The sequence below is a fragment of the Salmo salar genome, chromosome 08 (genome assembly GCF_965601325.2).
Source record: "Salmo salar chromosome 08, fSalSal1, whole genome shotgun sequence".
Classification (NCBI taxonomy): domain Eukaryota; kingdom Metazoa; phylum Chordata; class Actinopteri; order Salmoniformes; family Salmonidae; genus Salmo; species Salmo salar.
The window spans coordinates 10,811,590-10,834,696 of NC_138298.1; the positions used below are offsets into that span (position 1 = coordinate 10,811,590).

A 23,107-nucleotide genomic window follows, 5' to 3' on the forward strand; every position below is an offset into this window, starting at 1 on the left:
CCTTCCCTTCTTCTGTGAGTCAGTGAGGAAGGTGTCCCTTTCTCTCTGGCGGATGCTGTGCTAGATTGCTCATAGCTGTTAAGTAACGAACTCCAGAGAGCTAAAAGTGTGTTTGTAATTTCGGGCCCTGTTCATTTGTCACGGCCGTAGCCAGACGGGGGAGAAACAAAGCAAACATTTAATCAAACTCAATGATCCCTCGAGGGGGAGAAACCTGTGAGTTATGTGTGTACTGTACAGTCAGTGAAAACCGCTATTCCAAGCCTAGGAACCAGCACAGTTATTCATTTCTTACGTATGTACATGTGTGTGTGAGCGCAATGGTCTACAAACTTAGTTATATGCTTACTTTTCTGGTTATAAATACAGCTTCTCCCTGAGACACACACTAAGCATATTTTAGATTCACACATGCTTAATAGGGCTGTGACGATACAAGAATCGCAATATTTTTCCCATGGCGAAAATAAGAACGCGAAGCAGACCGAACTCTTTAGTCCTTTAAAAACCTGCTGTATGTAAAATATAGTGTGCTATAGTTTGGGAAATAAATACATGTGACTCTGGATGACAACGTAATGATGTTTGTTTCCAGCATTAAGGCTGTTTTCCTAAAGAAGTTGAAGCCGTTTTGTGTTTTGCTTCCTTGCCACGATACTAACGAGTATCTGGTATCGTCCCGGCCCTAATGCTTAAATGCACTCACTCAGTGTGTGTGTGTGTGTGTGTGTGTGTGTGTGTAAATGAGTGTACCGGTCTAACCCCTCTTTACCCTCCAGGGCTTGAAGAAGAGACCGGGCTTCTCCAAAATTCTGCACGTGAAGGCAGACATCCTCTGCTAACCCCATCCACCAACCAGGACCCCCAAAGAAGAAGGGGTCGGCCATTTTGTTTCCAGCCACACCAACACAACCGACCTAGTCATTTGTAACCCCTTGACGCGACGCGAGGACGAAACAGCCTGAAGTACCAGTCAGACAACACACACACGTAACTGAAGAGGAAATTCAGTAACATGCTTCTTTATTGTTCAAAATAAAACCAATGTGTTTTTGGCCCTTAACCTTGACTAAAAGACAGACACAGACACCACAGACAGATAGACGCTCCATAGACCACTACAATGGAGAGATGCAACGCAGTACAGAACAGAGGATAGACAAGACAAGATGCCTGGATAGGTCAGGTCAACACCTTATCCTGGAGCATACAAACCCAGTGGAGATTCTCATAAAGGGACCAAACCCTCCTTTACCATAGATGTACTAGAGAGCTCATCTCCTATCTTTTCAATGGCTGCTTTTTTGACCAAATGGACAGCACCATTGAGGGTTATCTCTATTTTTAAAGTAGTACATTTTGTGTGTCCTCTATCCAACTTTATGGTGGGGTAAAGTGTAGTAAAGACATCATCAGGCAGGTAACAAGACCAGGGGCCTCTAAGTCTCCGCGAAAATGAACAGGGACCCTGCTTGTGACTTGCTGACCTTCCAAACAGATTTGAAACATAAACTCTATTGGACTTTGTAGATGCCGTAATCTTGGCGGGCATTTTGATTTCAACTGAGGAAAGAGCTGTAAGCTGGGGGATGGATGTCATGAAGGAGCAGGCTCTCGTTCTCTTCACCTAGAGCATTTGCAGAGAATGTGTCTAGGATGCTTTTTTTTAATCAAGATGCTCAACAGCACATATTCTGTGGAAATGCACATGAGCAGTAAAGCAGATGTAGGGATGGACGGTGTGTGATTTTTGACCCTGTCCTGAGCCAGAGGAGTAAGTTAAAATAGACCCTCAACTCCCAACGTGTGTGTGCGTGCGTGCGTGTGCGTGTGTGTGTGAGTGAAATGCATGACATACCAGCTTCAGACTTGGTCGAACATAAAACGAGAAGATATCTTGTCACCTTTTAGAAGAAAAAAATATCGGCCTATCAGCCGCTCCATGGTGTGGTCGCCATGGGAACCGTGCAGTATTGAACACTTGGTCCTCCATCCTCAGCAGGATCATCAGCGGAACACAGTCTCTCTCGCACACCCTTGGATTTTCAGCTGTCAATTACTTTTGTCTGTGGAACTCTTACAGTATCTGTAGGCCGGCTGGTCCATAAGGCAGCTACTGTTTCTTTGTTTTTAAACAGGGTTGCAAATGGATTCCTTTTGCCTTTTATTTCACAATTGATGACGTTCATAGCTGTGTGTGTTCTATCTTCATTTCGTAAAGTGTTTTCTCCGATGTGCCACTAATCTATAGGAGCGTTGTAAGGCAGTCGTTCACCCTATTCAAATAACTAGCCACTAGCTCTGTAAGCTACAGTGAATTACATCCCAAATGCACCCTATTCCCTATGTACAGTAGTGTCATACTTTTAACCAGGGCTCATAAGGCTCCAGTCCTCAGGGGCCTGATTTAGTGTCACACTTTTGCCCCAGTCCAAGCTAACACACCTGACTCCAATAACCAACTAATCATGCTCTTCAGTTTAGAATGCAATTAGTTTAAATCAGCTGTGTTCGCTAGGGATTGGGGGGGAAGTGTGACACCAATCAGCCCCCGAGGCCTGGAATTGCCCAGGCCTGGAATAGGGTGACATTTGGGATGCAGTCTTGATCTCAATTGCCTAAAAATCCTCCTCTTGTTTCCTCTGCTGCACTGATTGCCTTGTCAAGTGAAAACAAAATGGTGGAAGCTCATCATTAGGCTGTCTTTCACCTAACCAGTTATTTTCGTTCAGTGCAATGACGGGAGAAGAGGACAGAGTTGTTAGACAATTGAGAAAGATAGCCTGTATGTATCCACTCACAATACTCTACCATTATTGCTTCAGGCATTCATGCAAGTCGTCGAGCTCAGGCAACAATGCACCCTGACCCAAACCATGCATCCACCCCAGGGAGGCATCTCAATTCTAATGTGGACTCCTTCTGACAGAAGACAACAGTTGGAAAGCTGATCCTCTGGTAGGCTTTGACTCACCCTTTGTTTGTACGTCATTGTAGATCAAGGAAATGAGAGAGAGCCATTTTAGACTATTGAGATGCAGCCCGTGTGCCGGAGAGGAAAGGATGCAGGGCAATCCTTTGCTTCCCCGTTATTTTATTTTATTTTTTAATTGGAGAGATGTTTAGTAAAGTTGAGCACCGAGTTCTGTTCTAAGTTATGTGCTGCTTTGTTTTAGTAGTGCTAGCCTGACATGAACATACACACTACAGTTGTGGTTTCTCATCTCCATGTTCTCTTCCAATACTGAATATTGTACTGCCGTGGTGGCTGGGAAAAGACTAGAAGGGGTTGAAAGACTTGCCCCTCCGATTGAAAAGGTGTTTTTAAAGTCGCTGTCACAATAGAGGAAAACCCAATTCACTTGTTTATTTAGGCTGTGGTCCAAATGGCACCGTTTTCCCTGTATAGTGAACTACTGTACTTTAGACGAGGGCCCGTAGGGTGCCACTCGGGATGCAACATTAGGGGGTTTTCAGTTCCTGACAATCTTGTCTTCTTTAAGACATTAAACACTGTACATAATGTTGTTTATAATATAAAAAGATTACTGCATTTGGTGTTATAAAATTAAGGTCATAAGTATAAGGATCTTCATGATGAAAAAAATGATAATGATTAAGAGTCTACTACAGGTGTCGATTCTGAAACATTTTCTCTCCAAAGTCGAAAGGAAAGATGCAGCTATATTATGTATAAACGGTAGTGTTGAAATTTGCAGTTGTGTACTATAGATACTTTATATTCAATGTTCATGATAAATGTGCTATAGAGATGGACATTATTTAAGAAAGAGGATAAAGATTATTTGAGCTATTTATTTCTATAAAAAGAGAGGTCTATAATGTTGGCATGTTTGTGTTCATGCATCAATCATCACGTTGCCTTTGACTTATTCTTCTGTAGTGGCTGTAGCTATAAATTAATGTTTAAAAAGATTAAGATTGCTTGCAAAGGTTTATGCTGTATTTCATTTTTAATACGTCTGTTGCACTAGTGGGAAAAATAAGAATACTGATATTTAATATTAGTGCTGTTTTTTAATGTTTAAACCGCTTTCTCAGTATTTGACATATTATGATGCACTTTTTTTCTAGCGCGCTTTTAGAGGTCCATGGTGGTTCTTTCGGATTAAGAAATCACACTTTTCAGTCAGTCAACATTGTCATGCTGTTTCCATGGTTTCCTCTGTCGTGTGAGCGATAGGTTGGTTGCTCTCCTACGTAGTCATGTGATGAAGATTGGTTTAAACTGAATGGTGGCCAATGAGGGGCAAGAAGGTAGATTACTTCTTGACCAGTAGCCAATGGAGAGTTTAACATGTCACACAATGCAGACCCTATTTTATCGCCTGTATCTGTCATACCTCTCTCTCACTGGCTGTTGAAGTTTATGGTTGAACCATGGCCAACCTGGTTCAACTGCATTTCAAGTGCTTTCGAGGTTCATTTCACACCAACATGACCTTATGCTCACAATCATGATCATTACCAGGTAATGGCGAGAATACAGTGCCTTGCAAAAGTATTAACCCCCTTGGCGTTTTTCCTATTTTGTTGCATTATAACCTGTAATTTAAATGAATTTTTATTTGAATTTCATGTAATGGACATACACAAAATAGTCCAAATTGGTGACGTGAAATGATTTTTTTTTTTTTTTATAAATAAAACGGAAAAGTGTTTTGTGCATATGTATTCACCCCTTTTGCTATGAAGCCCCTAAATAAGTTCTGGTGCAACCAATTACCTTCAGAAGTCACATAATTTGTTAAATAAAGCCCACCTGTGTGCAATCTAAGTGTCACATGATCTCAGTATATATACACCTGTCTTGAAGGGGCCCTAGAGTCTGTAACACCACTAAGCACTGGGCACCACCAAGAAAGTGGCACCATGAAGACCAAGGAGCTCTCCAAACAGGTCAGGGACAAAGTTGTGGAGAAGTACAGATCAGAGTTGGGTTATAAAAAAATATCCGAAACTTTGAACATCCCACGGAGCACCATTTTAAATCCAATATTAAAAAATGTAAAGAATATGGCACCACAACAAACCTGCCAAGAGAGGGCCGCCCACCAAAACTCACAGACCAGGCAAGGAGGGCATTAATCAGAGAGGCAACAAAGATAACCCTGAAGGAGCTGCAAAGCTCCACAGCGGAGATTGAAGTATCTGACCACTTTAAGCCGTACACTTTACGGAAGAGTGGCCAGAAAAAAGCCTTTGCTTAAAGAAAAAAGTAAGCGAACACGTTTGGTGTTTGCCAAAAGGCATGTGGGAGACTCCCCAATTATATGGAAGAAGGTACTCTGGTCAGATGAGACTAAAATGTAGCTTTTTGGCCATTAAGGAAAACGCTATGTCTGGCACAAACCCAACACCTCTCATCACCCCGAGAACTCCATCCCCATAGTGAAGCATGGTGGTGGCAGCATCATGCTGTGGGGATGTTTTTCATCGCCAGGGACTGGGAAACTGGTCAGAATGGAAAGAATGATGGATGGCGCTAAATACAGGGAAATTCTTGAGGGAAACCTGTTTCAGTCTTCCAGAGATTTGAGATTGGGACGGAGGTTCACCTTCCAGCAGGACAACAACCCTAAGCATACTGCTAAAGCAACACTCGAGTGGTTTGAGGGGAAACACTTAAATGTATTGGAATGGCCTAGTCAAATCCCAGACCTCAATCCAATTGAGAATCTGTGGTATGACTTAAAGATTGCTGTACACCAGCAGGAACCCATCCAACTTGAAGGAGCTGGAGCAGTTTTTCCTTGAATGGGCAACAATCCCAGTGGCTAGATGTGCCAAGCTTATATAGACATATCCCAAGAGACTTATAGCTGTAATTGCTGCAAAAGGTAGCTCTACAAAGTATTGACTTTGGGGAGGTGAATAGTAATGCACGCTCAAGTTTTCTATTTTGTTGACTTATTTCTTGTTTGTTTCACCCCCAAAAAATATTTTGCACTTTCAAAGTGGTAGGCATGTTGTGTAAATAAAATGATACAATCCCCCCAAAAATCTATTTTAATTCCAGGTTGTAAGGCAACAAAATAGATAAAACGCCAAGGGGGTGAATACTTTCGCAAGGCAATGTAACTAAGTTTGTGTACTCTGTGTTTGTGTTGGTTTGCTTTAAAGCTTCTTAACCAGATTCATTGTGTGACAGAAGTCCTGCTGAAATTGTTTTAGAACATGTCCTGAAAACTGAATCAAATAAGAGAATGAGATTAAGAGTTGAAGAGGAGTCATTCTGACAAAAACATACTGCATGTCAGGGTTCCCCAACTGGCAGCCCCGTGCAGTGATTTTATTTGCATTTTATTTTATTTCTGAGCAACAAAAATAAACTTTTTGACAATTATTTTTAAGTGGTTGTACATAATACTGTAAAAACAACAGCAAATCAGCTCCAATTGATTTTCATTTTGGAAACCTGTTCCTAAGTATTCCCACGCATAATAGAGAGAGATATGTGATGGTGTACAAATGTAAGGTTTGAAATGATTGTTTTAGTCAAATATACAGTACCAGTCAAAAGTTTGGACACATACTCATTCAAGGGTTTTTCTTTATTTTTACTTTTTTGTAGAATAATAGTGAAGACATCAAAACTATGAAATAACACATATGGAATCATGTAGTAACCAAAATGTGTTAAACAAATCAAAATATATCTTAGTTTCTTCAAAGTAGCCACCCTTTGCCTTAATGACAGATTTGCACACTCTTGGCATTCTCTCAACCAGCTTCACCTGGAATGCTTTTCCAACAGTCTTGAAGGAGTTCCCACATATGCTGAGCACTTGTTGGCTGCTTTTCCTTCACTCTGCAGTCCAACTCTTCTCAAACCATCTCAATTGGGTTGAGGTCGGGTGATTGTGGGGGCCAGGTCAGGCAGCACTCCATCACTCTCCTTCATGGTCAAATAGTCCTTACACAGTCTGGAGGTGTGTTGGGTCATTGTCCTGTTGAAAAACAAATTATAGTCCCACTAAGCACAAACCAGATGGGATGGCGTATCGCTGCAGAATGCTGTGTTAGCCATGCTGGTTTAGTGTGCCTTGAATTCTAAATACGTCACAGATAGTGTCACCAGCGAAGCACCCCCACACCATAACACCTCCTCCATGCTCCACGGTGGGAACCACACATGCGGAGATCATCCGTTAACCTACTCTGCGTCTCACAAAGACACGCCGGTTGAAACCAAAAATCTCAAATTTGGACTCATTAGACCAAAGGATAGATTTCCACCGGTCTAATGTCTATTTCTTGTGTTTCTTGGCCAAAGCAAGTCTTCTTATTTGTGTCCTTTTTAGTAGTGGTTACTTTGCAGAAATTTGACCACGAAGGCGTGATTCACACAGTCTCCTCTGAACAGTTGATGTTGAGATGTGTCTGTTACTTGAACTCTGAAGCATTTATCTGGGCTGCAATTTCTGAGGCTGGTAACTAATGAACTCTGGGTCTTCCTTTCCTTTTGGCGGTCCTCATGAGAGCCAGTTTCATCATATTGCTTGATGTTTTTTGCAACTTCACTTGAAGACACTTTCAACATTTTTTTAATATTCCAGATTGACTGACCTTCATGTCTTAACAGGATCAGTGTTCTTGCCATAATATGGTATTTTACCAAATAGGGCTATCTTCTGTATACCAACCCTACCTTGTCACAACACAACTGATTGGCTCGAACGCATTAAGAAGGAAAGAAATTCCACAAATTAACTTTTAACAAGGCACACCTGTTAATTGAAATGTATTCCATGTGACTACCTCAATAAGCTGGTTGAGAGAATGCCAAGCGTGTACAACGCTGTCATCAAGGCAACGGGTGGCTAATTTGAAGAATCTCAAATATATTTTGATTTGTTAAACTTTTTTGGTTACTACATGATTCCATATGTGTAATTTCATAGTTTATGTCTTCACTAATATTCTACAATGTAGAAAATAGTAAAAACAAAGAAAAACTCTTAAATGAGGAGGTGTGTCCAAACTTTTGACTGGTACTGTATCTGCTGGGCTTCTTGCGGTAAATTATTTGTAATTATGTTCTGTCTCCCTGACCATCCGCTCAAGAAAAAAATCCGCCGGCGGCTGTTTTTAGTTGATGATCCCTGCTGTATGTTCTACTAGGACCTTATCCATAGCTAAGATTCTGTGTGTCTGTTGTTAAAGGGATAATTCCCCCAAATTACACAATTGTCCGTACCCTATAAGCAGTCTATTGACAAGGTAAGTCCATGCTTTGGTTTTGTTAATCTGGCCACTGCCATAGACTGCTTATGAGGTAAGGAAACCAATATAACAGTTTGTAATTTGGTGAACTATCCATTTAATGTTTTTATGACTTATTTTGGTAACTTAGTCATTCTGAATATCAAATAATTTCATGATTCCCATGATCAAGATTCCTTGTCGCTATTTTATTTGATTCATTTATTGTAATAAGTTGGTACATGATGCTTTCATTATTTGTTATTCTCTAGAAAGAACCCTGGCTATTGTTTTCTGTTGATTAGATTTTTTTTTTAAAGTATTTACATTTTTTTCTCTTTCACAGCCCAATTGTGATTCATGGAATAAGGTTGTTTGGGATATGGGCAAGTTTATATTTTTGTCTGTAAAACAAACTATTCTACTGTGTCAGGCAGTTGAGTGCATTTGAAACCTCGATTTTTCCCTAAGACCAGCTTTGTGCCAAGATTTTATGTTCTATCTACGGTATGTCTCTTTCGTCCCAAATGGCACCCTATCCCCTATATAGTGCACTGCTTTTGACCAGAATCCTATGGGCCCTGATCAAAAGTAGTGCGCTTTATAGGGAATAGGGTGCCATTTTAGAAACACCTGGATCAATTTGTGTGTAATGAATTAGCCTGGATCCAGATCTGTTGGTACATCTTGCCAATCCATATGGTCATTGACATGGCAAGATAGCACAAACAGATTCAGGACTCAGGCTAGCTTCTTTTTACATCTTCTGCACATATTCCCTGTATGGATGATTGCATTCTCTGCCCATTTGTCTGAATTGTATTTGAACTCATTACCTCAACACTTATCTGGGCAACTAAGTGTGCACATTCTTCAATTATTATTTTGGACAGTCATTGATATTATGCTCATTTTAATGTACTATATCGAATCTAGGTATGTCTTGTTGGTATGACCAGGTTTATTCAAAACCCAAACAGTCATTCCCACATCAATGTTATGCCGTTCATCATCCTAAGACCATTGCAATAAATGAGGTGTTATTTTCCCATTCATAGTCAAAATCATCAAGTTCTTTTCATCAATAAAATGGCTTAAATACATTGACCTGTTTGAAAATCAAATCATTATTTTTTTTTTGTTGTACGATCAATTAGACGTTTATTTATAGAGCCCTTTTTACAACAGCAGATGTCAAAGTTCTTATACAAAAACCAAGCCTAAAAGAAGTGGGTTCTCTTTAAAAACTCTTATGTACTCCTGACAGACTGTTTCCCCTAGGTACAGATCTAGAATCAGCTATCGCTTCCTCCAATCCTATCCTTAACCATTAGTGAAAGAAAATACTAAACTGACCTAAGATCAGTGCCCAATAAAGGGACTTGAAACATCCCAGTTGTCCACAAGAGGGCAGTGTTGTTCCATTTACAAGCACAGTGGCATAATGTTGGGCCTAGGGCTATGCCTATGGTAGTTCACCTTATTCCTTCCTTTCTCTATTGGCTAACACAACTCAAACCGGTAATACTGGCCCATCTAGTCAAGAGTATCATCACCCTTCACAGATGTATGCAAATGGGCTTATTTGAAATTTTTCCAAATAAACACCTGTGAAACTTCACATACTGAACATTTTGAACAGGTCACTTACTCACTGTACTGTACCTACTCTAGGAAAGTATATGGGCTCTATTAAATCTGTATCGACAAAGCATTACAGTACTATTGCTGTTGTTTTTGACATTCTAGAACATGCATGTCACGACGATTAATGTGGACTGCACACATATAGTCTGCTACATGTCTAACATTGAATTCCATCTAGCCTATGTGCCACACCTGTCCAATCCTTCCATCATAGTCTAGGACAGTTGCTCCCAAACTGTGGGTTGGGACTGACTTTTGGGTTGCGGCAGGGGTCCGGACGGGTCACGGGATGACTTTTGGGTTGCGGCAGGGGTCTGGACGGGTCACGGGATGACTTTTGGGTTGCGGCAGGGGTCCGGACGGGTCACGGGATGACTTTTGTGCATTGTTACAAATATTTTTGTATTATACAGTCAATTCCTTAAGACGCCATACTCTAATCTACATTCAGCTACATGCTTTGAAGAAGAGGGTATTATTAATAAATGATTAGTCTTATCGTCTCACCTCTCGAGACAATCCAGAGTAGACGCAACACAGTATGGACTGGGAAAGGCCAGTTGGTCAGTAGGGCAAAGGGAAACAACAACACGGGCTACATCCTTACTGGCACCCTTGTCCCTGTTTAGTGTACAACTTTTAACCGTGGCCCTCAAATGCTGGCTGAGACTGGTCGAGGTAGTTAGGCGCCCACCCATGGTTCAGAGGTTGCACTTGATGTGTGGCCCATGGTCTGCTTTTGATATATTCGTCACCTTTCAGACCGACACACTAAACTAGAAACCCCCCCTTACACACACGTCAACCCCATCACGCGACAAGACAAAATGGACACCATCTTTGCTCCAGCTGTACAGAGAAGTCGTCAGGAACGGCCGTACTATTTGATTTGTGGCCCAGAGGGTTCCGGTGAAGGCCAACCAAATATGCCTCAAATGAAACCTATTCCCTACATATTGCACTTTTTTTTTTACCAGAGCCCCGGTCAAAAGTAGTACACTATATAGGGGATAGAGTGACATTTGGGACACACAACACTGGAACAGGATGTCCTATTAAATTGTCATCACTGCTGACCAGTGTGTGGAATAGACCAAGCCCAGATGCTACTATTACTTGCATTTCCCGCTGCTGTAAAAGTGGACTGAGCAACAGAGCCCGTGTCTCTATTCATATACTTTGACAATCGAGCCTTTCTTCCTCTCGCCACCCAGGTAAACACATTGGTTTCATTGCCAAGTGTTGACATAGATGATTTGTCATTACACAATATGGAGATGTTATGATTTAACGTAGACTGAGCCCAATGTGAGCACCCACCGCCCTCCTGTGTAGAATGTCATGACCGCATGTAAACATGGGTTGAATTCCTACCAGGCAATTAGCCAATCAAAATATGACATTTGTAATATGTGAATTTCGTCCTCCATTGCTTCAGACAGTTAACTGTCATTTTTATTCTCTCTGGATTTTTGTGTTTGCCTCATGTAAGTTGCTGGCTGAACAAGATCCCTTTTATTTTATTTCAGTTATTTAAGATGTCTTCAACTTTTCAATGTCATTTTGCTCACTGGGATGCGTGTGGGGTGTATGTGGATATTTGGAGTGGGGATTCGAAGTGAGACGCTTTCACTTGCCTGTGATTACAGAAACTCGACAGGCATCGACAAATTGGTCTGAAAACAGAACGCGGGAGTAAAGTGGCAAGGGAATATACTTTATTTTAGCAAACTGAAGGCGCTTTCCAACCAGGCACTACTTTTCATTTCCTCTTGTGGCCGATTCACATCTGTCTTACATTGAAAAGTATTTTAGTGTGGTACAGCTCTTAGGCTACTTTTACAGGCTACTCTTAGGCTACTTTTACAGGCTACTCTTAGGCTACTTCTACAGGCTACTCTTAGGCTACTTCTACTTCTTTTGCCAAATTATTGGTCTTTTGCTAATATTTGGGAAAATAAATCAGAATGGGCTGCCTGTGTAAACGCAGCCTTAGAGCGCAGATGCAGGGCACTTCGTGGTAGCCTGGTTACACCATACTGAAAGATGGGATGCACAATGGTGAGTGCAGTGTTTAGTCTGGTTTATACAGGCTAACTTTCTGGGTCCCATATCCTTAAAACCTACAGTAAACTTCTGTGGATTCTTTATAATGGTCAATCAAGCACCAAACTCATGTTCAGATCAACAGGTAGTAAGTTAGTGGTGCCACTTTACGCACTAATCGGTCCGTATTTTATAAAGCATCTCAGAGTAGCAGTGCTGATCTAGAATCATGTCTTCCAAAACTGATCCTAAATCAGTACTCCTGCTCTGAGATGCTCGATACCTCAGGGGCCCCAGGAGATCAGAGAAAAGGAGACCTGCTGTAAATTGGTTTGAACCTGAGAATGTGTTTGTCCCAAACCAGAAGAGAAATGATTTTGGCTGATTTTCTCATGATATTCTTAGTCAATCACAGTTTATCCTGTACAACATGATTATGAGACTCAATCTATACCAGGGGTACTCAACTCTTACCCTGCTGGTTTTCTGTTCTACCTGATAATTAATTGCACACGCCTGGTCTCCCAGGTCTAGATCCGTCCCTAATTAGAGGGGAACAATGAAAAATTGCAGTGGAACTGGCTTCGAGGCCCAGAGTTGAGTTTGAGGGATCTAAACCAGCCAATCCTTCATTTCACTCAACACCAGAGAAGGGAACAGTACAGAGGCTCTAATTGGCTGAAGCATGTCGAGAGGGAACAGTGCAGATGCTCCGGTTGGCTAAAGCATGTTGTGAGGGGACATTACAGACGTTCTGATTGGCCAAAGCATGTTGAGAGAGAACAGTACAGACACTCTGAGGCCTGTTGTTGCTGTGGAGCTCAGGTAAGGAAGGTGTGAGCAGAGACGGTAGAGAAAGCATGACACCCCACTCATTTTGGGGGTGCCCCATGGCAAGACATCTCACTGCCCAGATAATTCTGGGCGTGCGGGAGGGGACAATAAGTAGACCAGAGCCAACTGTCCCCTCTCTCACATGAACATGCCAGATATTGGGCGCATTCCTCTGCCGAGGCGTTGTTGATGCCTGCTAGATCTTACAATGCCTGGATAGGTATTTTACTTATCAGCTAACCACATGTTATAGCAATCTGTCAGTCGATGACGTGGCACGCAACCATTCGTTGAGGCATGCAACGTCTGAGCAGTGGAACGTGACCAATATGAAGGAGCTGTGAGTTCACGCGGGAAAAGCGTGCTCACGCAAAAGAGGAAACGCCCACTTACAGACGGGAACCTTGAAAAAAAATGTCCGATGGCAAACGGCCTGCGTAAACTCTTATTTATCAACAATCTTTGGTGTGAGGTTAGGCTTGTTGCCATTTATTAGACAAACCACCCTTCCATCACCCTTTCGACTGAATACCAGTGTACTGACACTGGAAGTTCACACTGACACCATGCATTTACCTGCCAAGTTTGGCCACGAGCTAATTTATGTAATATGGAGTGTTGCTGTTTGTTTGGGGTGGGTCTGCAGCTGTACAAGTTGGTGTTTCGCAACTAGTGATGCAGTGTGTGAGCCAAGAGTCTTGATCAGCCATTGAAATACATTTCCACCCTTGGTATTATGTACGTCATACCAAGGTCCTATACTACAAATCAGGTTTGAGGCATTACCGAGCTATCTTTGGTAAACTGAGTTCAACTCAGGGTAACCAGTACCACCAAAGTGTCTCACCTTTTAGCCAGGTAAATTTCTATGGAAACGAATCCTTCAGAACTATCTTGCTCCGGGGCGGGCTAACTCCATTTATCCTGAATGAAGTGTCTGAGCTGCGAGTTGAGGGCTAATGAAATCAGATGCCCTCCCTCTCGCATAGATGGTGTCATAATAATTCATAAGTATTTGTGTGTCCCTTTCTGGAAATGTATTGCATCTCAACAAACAGCACAGAATCACCAATAGGTGCATAAATACATAAGTCACAAGCAATAACTACAGCAGAGAACACGTGGATACAGTCCGTAATTCAGTTTGCAAATTCTGTGAGGGGTTGACCAGCTATTTATTCAATTGACTTATACTGGTGGCAGTGGAGGCTGCTGAGGGGAGGATGGCTCATAATAATGGCTTGAATGGAGTCAATGGAATGGTATCAAACACAACGATGGGGTTTCCATGTGGTCGATACCATTCCATCGACTCCTTTCCAGCCATTATTATGCGTCGTCCTCCCCTCAGCAGCCTCCACTGACTGGTGGGAAAGAATGATTTCTGGGATCTGGTGGTTTTGTAAAGATTAATTCTGTATCGGCAGCTTGATGGTAAGAGCTGGTATTCCTGGTTGAGTGGGTGTGTGAGGTCAGTGGCAATTCTCGCTCCTGCCCGCACTACTCTCGCCAAGAACAGCGCTGCCATGTTCTTGAGATTAGCGCCACTGATGCACAGTAACATTTTTGTATGACTTAATACAATTATTTAATTGTATGGGGGGGAAGATACTTGTGTACAAAGATGGCATGACGATAAGTAATAAAATAAAGACGGCACTTCTAAAAGCCTCTCTCACACCATATCTACGGACAATAAACACAACTGCATTTGAATGCACAGAGATACAGTGACGAGATCCTGAGGCCCGTTGTCGTGCCATTTATCCGCCGCCATCACGTTTCAGCATGATAATGTACGGCCCCATGACGCAAGGTGTACACAATTCCTGGAATCTGAAAATGTCTCGGTTCTTCCATGGCCTGCATACTCACCAGACATGTCACTATTGAGCATGTTTGGGATGCTCTGGATTGATGTGTACGACAGCGTGTTCCAGTTCCCGACAATATCCAGCAACTTTGGACAGCCATTGAAGAGGGGGACAACATTCCACAGGCCACAACTCTATGCGAAGGAGATGTCACGCTGCATAAGGCAAATTGTGGTCACGCTGCATAAGGCAAATGGTGGTCACTGACTGGTTTTCTGATCCACACACCTACTTTAGAAATTGTTTATATTTTTCTTCAGTATAGCTTCCTTCGTAGTATGCCCCTCAGGAGTGTTCCCACATCTTCAGGATCACGAGATCTGGCTAACTATTTGACATGGTAAACAATTACCTTCTGCTGCAGTACAATGTTAAAGGCGCAATCTGGGATTGGAGTGGTTACATTTCACCAGCCCCATCCGTTTACAAAAAAATGAGGCGGTGAGCCACTGCTGTTTGAATCCCGTATTGCCCCTTTAAAGATGCTGCTACAACCATGTAAAGGAACTTAACAAGCAGTCATTATTTTCAAAACGTGGTAATTTTATTTACAGTTCAAGTCAGTCACATGCAAAAAAACATTATGAATAAAACAGAATTAGCAAAAGAAATGCATTCATTATTTTTTCTTTCCAAAATGGCAATTAAATATACAAAAATAGAGCTTACAAATACTGTACAGCAAATTTCTTCAAAAATATTCTGCTGCAGAATTCTTAATTTTATAAACAATGTTATATCACAGGGTAGAATGGGTAGACCCCCCCCAATGAGGGTGGGGTAGGGTTCACCCATCAAGGGAAGAAAGTGTGGGCTGGTGGATAAAGTGGGAGGTTGGGGTAAGATGGTGGGGGAGGTTATCACAGGGTGGGGTAGGTTGAGAGAAGTTGGTGGTGGCTATTGGACATAGTGTGAGGTTGGGATAAAGTGGGGTAGGGGCGAGACGGGATATACTTAAAGGGAGGGGGGGGGGGCACTACAAGAACTATACACTGAATAAATGCACACCATACACAACATTGAGAGTTTTCAGTGAGGCAGTGACGTGTTAGAGGCCCAAGCGGCCAATTACACAGCTTTGACCTTGAGGCCTGGCCCACAAAATGGCTGCCAACAGCTAGGTATACAAAAGATGGTTCACTCAGGCCGTTTACCATTGAAAAAAATGTCTACTTAAGGGGATGGCTCTACTATAGACACCAATGCGATAGCAGTTTGGTCTGGTCTACTTAGTTCATTTGGCTTCCATTGAAACAGAAAATAAAATTAGGGAGTGGGATGTCCCACTTCCTCTTCTGTCTCTGGGTATACTTTCTGAGAAAAGCACCTTATAGAAAGGATACACGATAAGGGGTCCGTTATTACGTAATTTGGTTGCTGTCGTGACAAAGAGCCTCCCTCTCCTCTCAGTAATTCATGATATTGAAGCAAGTACATCATAGTCTTTTAATATTACAGACCAATAGCCTGGCGTTCTCTGGAACAGTGCTGACGTCCATGGAGATTACAGTGGGGTGACTCATCACTAAATTCATCAACAGTCCAAACTCCCAATGTTTCTCAAATAGATTTGGCCTGGTACCTTGTGCAGTAATAACTAGTTAGACGATAGGTCACTATGAATATACACATTATTCCTTCCTCTTGCATAAGGGCCTATAAACTGCCTGCTGTTCTGGCACTTGACCGTGGCTACTTTCCAGGACTCGGAGAGAACCTAGAACCATGTTGTCTGGTCCGAGAAGCGTGGGGGAAGGATTAGGGACTTACACAGGAAGAAATGATGGGGTGGCATTGTCACAATTCTCGGATGGGCAAATGGCAGTTATAAGTGCGCAGACGCAGTGTTTTCGATGGAAGAATAATCGGTGCACAATGCACAACCCCTCACGGTAAAAAGTGTATGCAGTATGCCTTCCTACCAACACTACTACTACTCTATGTACAATTACAATGGTAAAATTGGCTGCAGGTGCAGTCGCCATTTCATCGCATGCTTCACATTATAGGTCTCGCCCAGTCCTATGTTATTTCTCCCTCTAAACCGTAAATTCAGAGACAGCCACACATAGTAGAGGATGAAGCTTCAAGTCTGGCTGTGTTTCATGTTGGCTATGGGTTACAATATAGGAGTCTTAAGGGAATAAGAAAGTGGTGGGGCTAGTTGTCAAAAGATGACTTTGGACCAGTCAAACTTGGGAGTTTTGAGATGAATATCCGAGTCGAAAGTCTCTTTGTACAAAGAGGCGCGTTATATACTTATATTTGAGTGATATACAGAAAGGGTGACACCTCCATTGGTTTCTGCGATGCAAAATGTTTGTGTGTAGCCACACCGAAGAACCCAGAAGAGTCAAACAGGTACCGAAGCGATCTGCACATGCTAGCAACGGCGGGCGCCTTCAATAAAAAGGTTATGGTTTTTCCTCATTCCACATTCAACCAGACTAGTGTCTCTTCAAACAAATGGCCAAAATAAAACACACATAGTAAGTAAAGCACAAGTTAAAAAAATATAATCACAATCGTCATCCTCCTCCAATACACTAGATATTATTGGGTGGGGCGGGGAGAGACATTGTTCCTGATATTGGCAACAAATGTTATACTATTCTTTTCACCAGCTAGCTACAGTAGGCTAACATTCCCCTTGGTTGTTGTTCGAAAGTACAGCCAATGGACACAGTAAATTTCGCTGGGTGGTTGACTCAGTGGTCTTAACACTTCAAAACGGAAGACGGTTCATAGGATGAATTCTAAGAATACCATTCCATTTTTAGGAGACAAGCGCAGTGGTTCTGGAGCTGGGCCTGATGCTCAGCACTGAAAAAGCCGGGGTCCTGAAAAGTTGCAAACACTTAAGAGGGAAGAACCAAATCGACCCTGTTAGAACAGACCAGGCTGTCTTATAAATAAAGTTGTATTGAACGGCATTATTATGACCCATCACCTAGATCTAGTCTGTGACCTTTGACACCAGCTGACCCCTGACCTATGGGACACTGTTTCCCCCTCTGTTCCAAACTATCACACAGCACTTTTACTACAGTGATCCCACAAAAGGTGGTGGAACAAAGCACCAGGGTAGAGGGATTGGTGTGTGTGTGCGCGTGTGTGTAGCGGTGAACAAATCACCAGTGTGGAGAGAGCGATTGGGGAAAGCGCTAGAATGAGCCTGCTAAAACACTGCTATTCTCTACGACTGCTGACCAGGGCCTATACCAGCTCAATGACATCTACTGGGAACGTACGTGTGTTGACCGATATGCTGAGTGCTGCCAGAATTTGAGCTAGATGCTTAGCCTACATCCCTCATAGCCTAATTAGATCAATGCTAAGCTAAAGCTAAATAGCGTTTGGTAATTACTAAATCACAGAAGAAGCTTTGAATCGTTGGCTGAATTAAGAAGTGAATGCCCCGGTGCTCCTGTTACGATGTCAGTAACGGCTAGCAAACAAGAGACAAGGTTTGTTGCTTAGTTTGCATAGTGTCACAACTTGATACATGTCACCAAGCCTTTCACGTTCCAAGGCAGTCACCTTGTAGCGTTCACTACCATCATTCTGTGTCAAAAGTTGGAAATGGAAATGCAATTAACTGAGCAAACTTGTCTGTTTTTTATAGGTTTATGTATAGCAGTCAAAATGCAACAATGCCTTAGTGCAGGGTTTCTTAAACTATGGGTCGGGACCCAAAGTGGGCTCTGGGCATGTGAGAATATAATCACGCACTATTTCTTCTTCATTTGGGTTGTTGGAGGACCATTTGGGTCAGAGGAGGATTTTCAATTTCTAATTTGGGTCTGGAAGTGGAAAAGTTTAAGACCCCCTGCCTTAGTGGACCAGTAATGTTCTAGGTTTCATAAAGATTAGCCTATAGAATATATGATTCTAGACACGATCACGTCACAGACAATATGGAATATAAATCATCTTGTCATTATATGAAGTACTCTTGTTTACTATTTAGTGTGTAGATTGGGATAGTTGTTTTAGACTTCCATCTGGCTAAACCTCATTCAAACTCAAACCAGAGGACTGCAAGAGAGGGATGTATTTTTAAACGTAGAAAACCAGAGGAATCTTCCAGCTATGTGTTTTCATAGCACTCCGTTGCCACAAGCTGAATGAGTAATGCTTTGGGAGCGCTGCGGGCTGGGGGGGGGGGGTTCTTATGTAACAAGAACAGAGGCATATGATTGGATGTTAGCTCTAGGGGTGCCATGAGCTCGGGGTGTTGGGTTACTCTTACTTCCTGGTCGCTCGTCCACAGGAAGTGACTGAGGCCAGGACCCCTCCACAGTTGGGAGTGTGTGTCTGGGCAATTCTACTATTTTAATTTGATTCGACCCTTAAACCTCTTATTGAAATATCTTTCAATGAAAATACAACCTCGGCATTGTTGCGTTTCGACAATTAGTTCACAAACAGTATAGTAACTATTGTTTTTTTCTGAAATGACAGATGCAGACCGTGAAAGTGGCCACAGAAAAGCCTTGTTGTAAAAAAACACACACAGCGTGTGTCCCAAATGGCACCCTATTCCCTAAATAGGGCAGTTTTTAGAGAATAGGGTACCATTTGGGAATGCAGACGCCGAGATGTGCAGTGAGTAACAAACTGTACAACCTTCATATGCAAGAGGGGACGCAGAGTCGAATGCACCGGTGAATCACATCCTAGTCACAACCCCACATTCGAACCCATGCTCTCTTAATTCACATTAAGTTGTTTAAACACCAAGTACTGAGGTTGGGGTGACCCTCCCTTCATACACACACCTCCAATATCCTTTTTTGCATGTGTGAGAGAGAGGAAGGATCAGGCCACAGAATTCTGCGGTTCCTTGAGCATCCCACGAGTATCCTGACGTCAATTCATTTGAAGGCTACTGTCCCTTTAAGATAGTATGCCCCCCCCCCCCCAAAAAAAATCTCCACTCAACTAAAAAATGAACTCATGTGGCTCTGTATGTACACACAAAAAAAGTTCATCGTAATAATAAAATAACCTTGTTGCTACTACAACCTCCTCACAAGCAATTTAAGTTTGAGTAAAATGTTTAAAGTGCTTGTAGCAAAAAATAAAAAAATACAAGTTTAGTCGTTAAAAAGAAAACGAAACGATGAAGCCATTTTCATATCAACGTGTGGTAGTTGTTGGTTTTTATGTCTCTTATTCGTCACACGCTGGTGTCACCAGAAAAGTGCTTTGGTTGTGAAACGGTCAGAATAGTGACCACGGCTGTGTCCACAAGAACATTTTTTAAATTGTCAATAAAAGAACCGTTATTATTAAAAAAAATCCTTATGTGAATCCACCAAGGCAGAGAGATGAGAGGAGGAGGAGGCAGCAGATTCACTTCTTCATCGCCGTGAGTCTCTGTCCGCATCGTAACACTGTTGTTTCTCCATTGTCTGCCCTGTCTTTTAATCATGTATAAACGCCTCCATCGCACCTACAGAGACATTGCGCAAAATGGTGCACGGCGTCATCTGGATATGTGTGCAACAAAAGTTCAGCGTTCACCTTCTGCTACCGTTTCTGTCAAGCCGTCTGCGCATACAGTTCGATGCTGCAAGGTAAACACAGCGTTCCATTGGAAATTAATGTCCTTCTGGTGTACCAAAAATGCAATGATGCTGTCGGTCTGATCGAGGCATAAGTGTATCTGTACATGTGTGTGTAGTCGTGTGTGTGTGTGTGTGTGTGTGTGTGTGTGTGTGTGTGTGAGGGTGAGAGCACTGCGGTTTGCGCTACACAAGATTTTCCACGCCTGGCAGGTGCTGCTGTATGGGCACGGTGACGTCGATGGTGACGCCCGCCTGTTGGGCGAGCTGCAGAACAGGCATGTTGCACAGCGGGCACACCTTCCTCACCTCCAGCCACTTAATGAGGCACCTGCCAGAGAGAGAGAGAGAGAGCGAGAGAGAGAGAGAGAGAGAGAGGGGTGGGTGGAGGAGGGAGGAAGTAAGGAGAGGGAGGCAAAAGGACAGGGAGAGAAAGGAAGGATAGGGAAGGGAGATAGAGGATTGTGAGAGATAGGGAGAAACAAGATGGTTAATCTTTAGGGTCATATAGCAGGCGCTCTTATCCAGAGCGAATTACAGGAGCAATTATGGTTAAGTGCCTTGCTCGAGGGGCACATCGGCAGATTTTTCACCTAGTCGGCTCAGGGAGTCAAACCAGCAACCTTTTAGTTACTAACCCAACTCCCTTAACCCCTAGGCTTAAATCATCACTTGCAAATGTGGGTGACACCAACATCGACTAGACGTGTACACGTGTGTTTCTAGTGTTGTCTCTCTAAACACTAGCCCTCTCAGTTCAGCTCTTTGACTGCTGCATCCAGCTGATCTATTTCTGACTGCTCACAAAGAGCTAGCACTAGAAGACCAGGGGGCTTATTCCACAGGACAGACTGTTCCGCATAGCAGCTAGAAATAGCTCAGTAACTGTAAATAGACTCATCATTCTCCAATGTGTGTGTTCTATGTCTACCTGTTCTGTGTGTTCCATTTCTATCTGCAGCCATCTACCATGTTCAGCCCTACTGAATAAGGATGCTTTGTGCTATGCATGGTTAACTGAACAGAGAGTGAGACTACAGCGTGAGACAGTACAGTAGGTTGATGGGGCCTAGACTAGGGGCGCGTCCCAAATGGCACTGTATACTGTGCACTAAATAGGGAACAGGGTTCAAAAATGTCTGCACTAAATAGGGAACAGAGTGCCATTTAGGACGCTAAACCAGAGCTTCTGCCCATGACTCAGTCAGAAGTGAGCGGGGGCGGCGTGGCGTGTTCGTTGCTACTGAATTATTCATAGTGGGGCTGGCAGTTCTATTTTGGTACACTCTGGTCCCACAGGGCTGGGAAGGGATTCACACATAGGAGTGAAGGGGGAGAGGGACTGTGCCACTGTGCTTCCTTCTCACGGTCACCTACTAGAGGGGTGCATATGAGGGGGACAGAGGGAGGTGGGGGTAGTTCATAAATCTTCTGCTCTCTGGCGCCATCTAGTTCTCTGCACTGTCCCAGAGGGCCACACACACACACACACACCCACGATCAGTGGTGTGTTGACATGCATGTCAGTGTGTTGTGATGGCGTGGGCCCCGCCCCTGCTCCTGACGTGTGGTAAAAACTCGGCCAAGGCTCGATATAAACAGACTAATTTAAATTGTCATGCTGGGGGGGGAAACTAATTTGGCCCCAGGCCATCAGACTTCCATTCCATCAAGCGCTGCATTGTGTTCCTTTACACTTTGCTCTCGGTCGGCCGGTCGTTTCCTTTCCCTGTAATCTCTCTCTCTCTCTGTGTTGCCATGTGTCGGGTTACTCTACTTGGAGGGGTTGGGTACTGTAGATAGCGGTGAAGAAATAGTAGTAAGGGGACCATCACTTTTGCAGCTGAATCGTAGCATGTTTGACTTGGTGTGAGGAGGGGTCCGGTTCACAATATTGGGTCCACTTTGCCCCTCAACAGAAGTTACTGTTATTGTGCAACTGGGGCTGAGTGCGCTGGAATCACTGGACTAACTGTGTTGATGATAAGCGCTTTGTGTGAAGTGGAGGTCCACCATTTTGGACCCACTTTGCCCCTCAAGCTCATCAACAACAGACCGATATTATTGTTATTGTGCGACTGGGCTGAGTACAGTGTGTGTGTGTGTGTGTGTGTGTGAGAATTACACTAGGATGAGTGAGTTGGAATCACAGTTTGGATGGGAAGGGCTCTGTGTACCATTTTGGGTCCAGTTTGACCCACATGCTCATCATTAATAGAACTTGTTGTTGTGCAAATGGGGCTGCATACAGTGTGTGTGTGTGTGTGTGTGTGTGTGTGTGTGTGTGTGTGTGTGTGTGTGTGTGTGTGTGTGTATTGGACTGGGCTGAGTGAGCTGGAGTCACTGTGTGGATGTGACTGTGTGAGGAGGCGGGATGCACCATTTTGGGTCCACTTAGCCCCACATGCTCATCATCAACAGAACCTATTGTGCAACTGGGTGATCCTTTGGAATCGCAGTTTGGGTGGGAAAGGGGCTCTGTGTACAGGGTGTGGCGATTACATTGGGTTATGTAGATGGTGCTCAACAGCACTGTTTAATGTTATTGAGAGACTGGGGCTGAGTGAGTCTGGAAGACAGCCTAGGCTTAGCTGGGCCAGGCCCCATCCACAGGCTCTGTGTACAGTGTGTGGGCATCAGCCAGTCCTCTGGCGTACTTACTTCCTGTGAAAGGCGTGTTTGCACGGGCAAATCCCCAGCTCGTCTTTCTGTTTGAACTCCTCCAAGCACACCGCACATATCTGTTGACACAGACAGAGAGAGAGAGAGAAGGGGCGGGGGGGTTAGCAAGGCAGCAAAACAACCACAGCTACAGTAGTTGAGGTCTACTGAGAGAGCGAGATTGAGACAAGAAGAGAGACTAAGACAGAGAGGGAAAAACAGGGCTGTTAGCACTAGGAGGGCAGAAAA

At 43.3% G+C, this 23,107-nt stretch overlaps 2 protein-coding genes across 3 annotated transcripts in view; one reads left to right on the forward strand and one right to left on the reverse strand.

Moving 5' to 3' along the window:
- Window positions 1–9,329, forward strand: part of LOC106609977 (F-box only protein 41) — a 103,404-nt gene extending 94,075 nt beyond the window's left edge. Inside the window, exon 14 of the mRNA XM_014209059.3 lies at window positions 780–9,329. Coding sequence (XP_014064534.1) covers window positions 780–842 — 63 coding nt within the window. The 3' untranslated portion in view covers window positions 843–9,329. The remainder of the gene's footprint in view (window positions 1–779) is intronic.
- A 5,820-nt stretch (window positions 9,330–15,149) lies between these two features.
- Window positions 15,150–23,107, reverse strand: part of LOC106609978 (RING finger protein 24) — a 64,635-nt gene continuing 56,677 nt past the window's right edge. For both annotated transcript variants that reach the window (XM_045722648.2, XM_014209061.3), the window contains exons 5-6: window positions 22,859–22,938; window positions 15,150–20,528 (exon numbers count right to left, since the gene is read on the reverse strand). In XM_045722648.2, coding sequence (XP_045578604.2) covers window positions 20,384–20,528; window positions 22,859–22,938 — 225 coding nt within the window. In that variant the 3' untranslated portion in view covers window positions 15,150–20,383. The remainder of the gene's footprint in view (window positions 20,529–22,858; window positions 22,939–23,107) is intronic.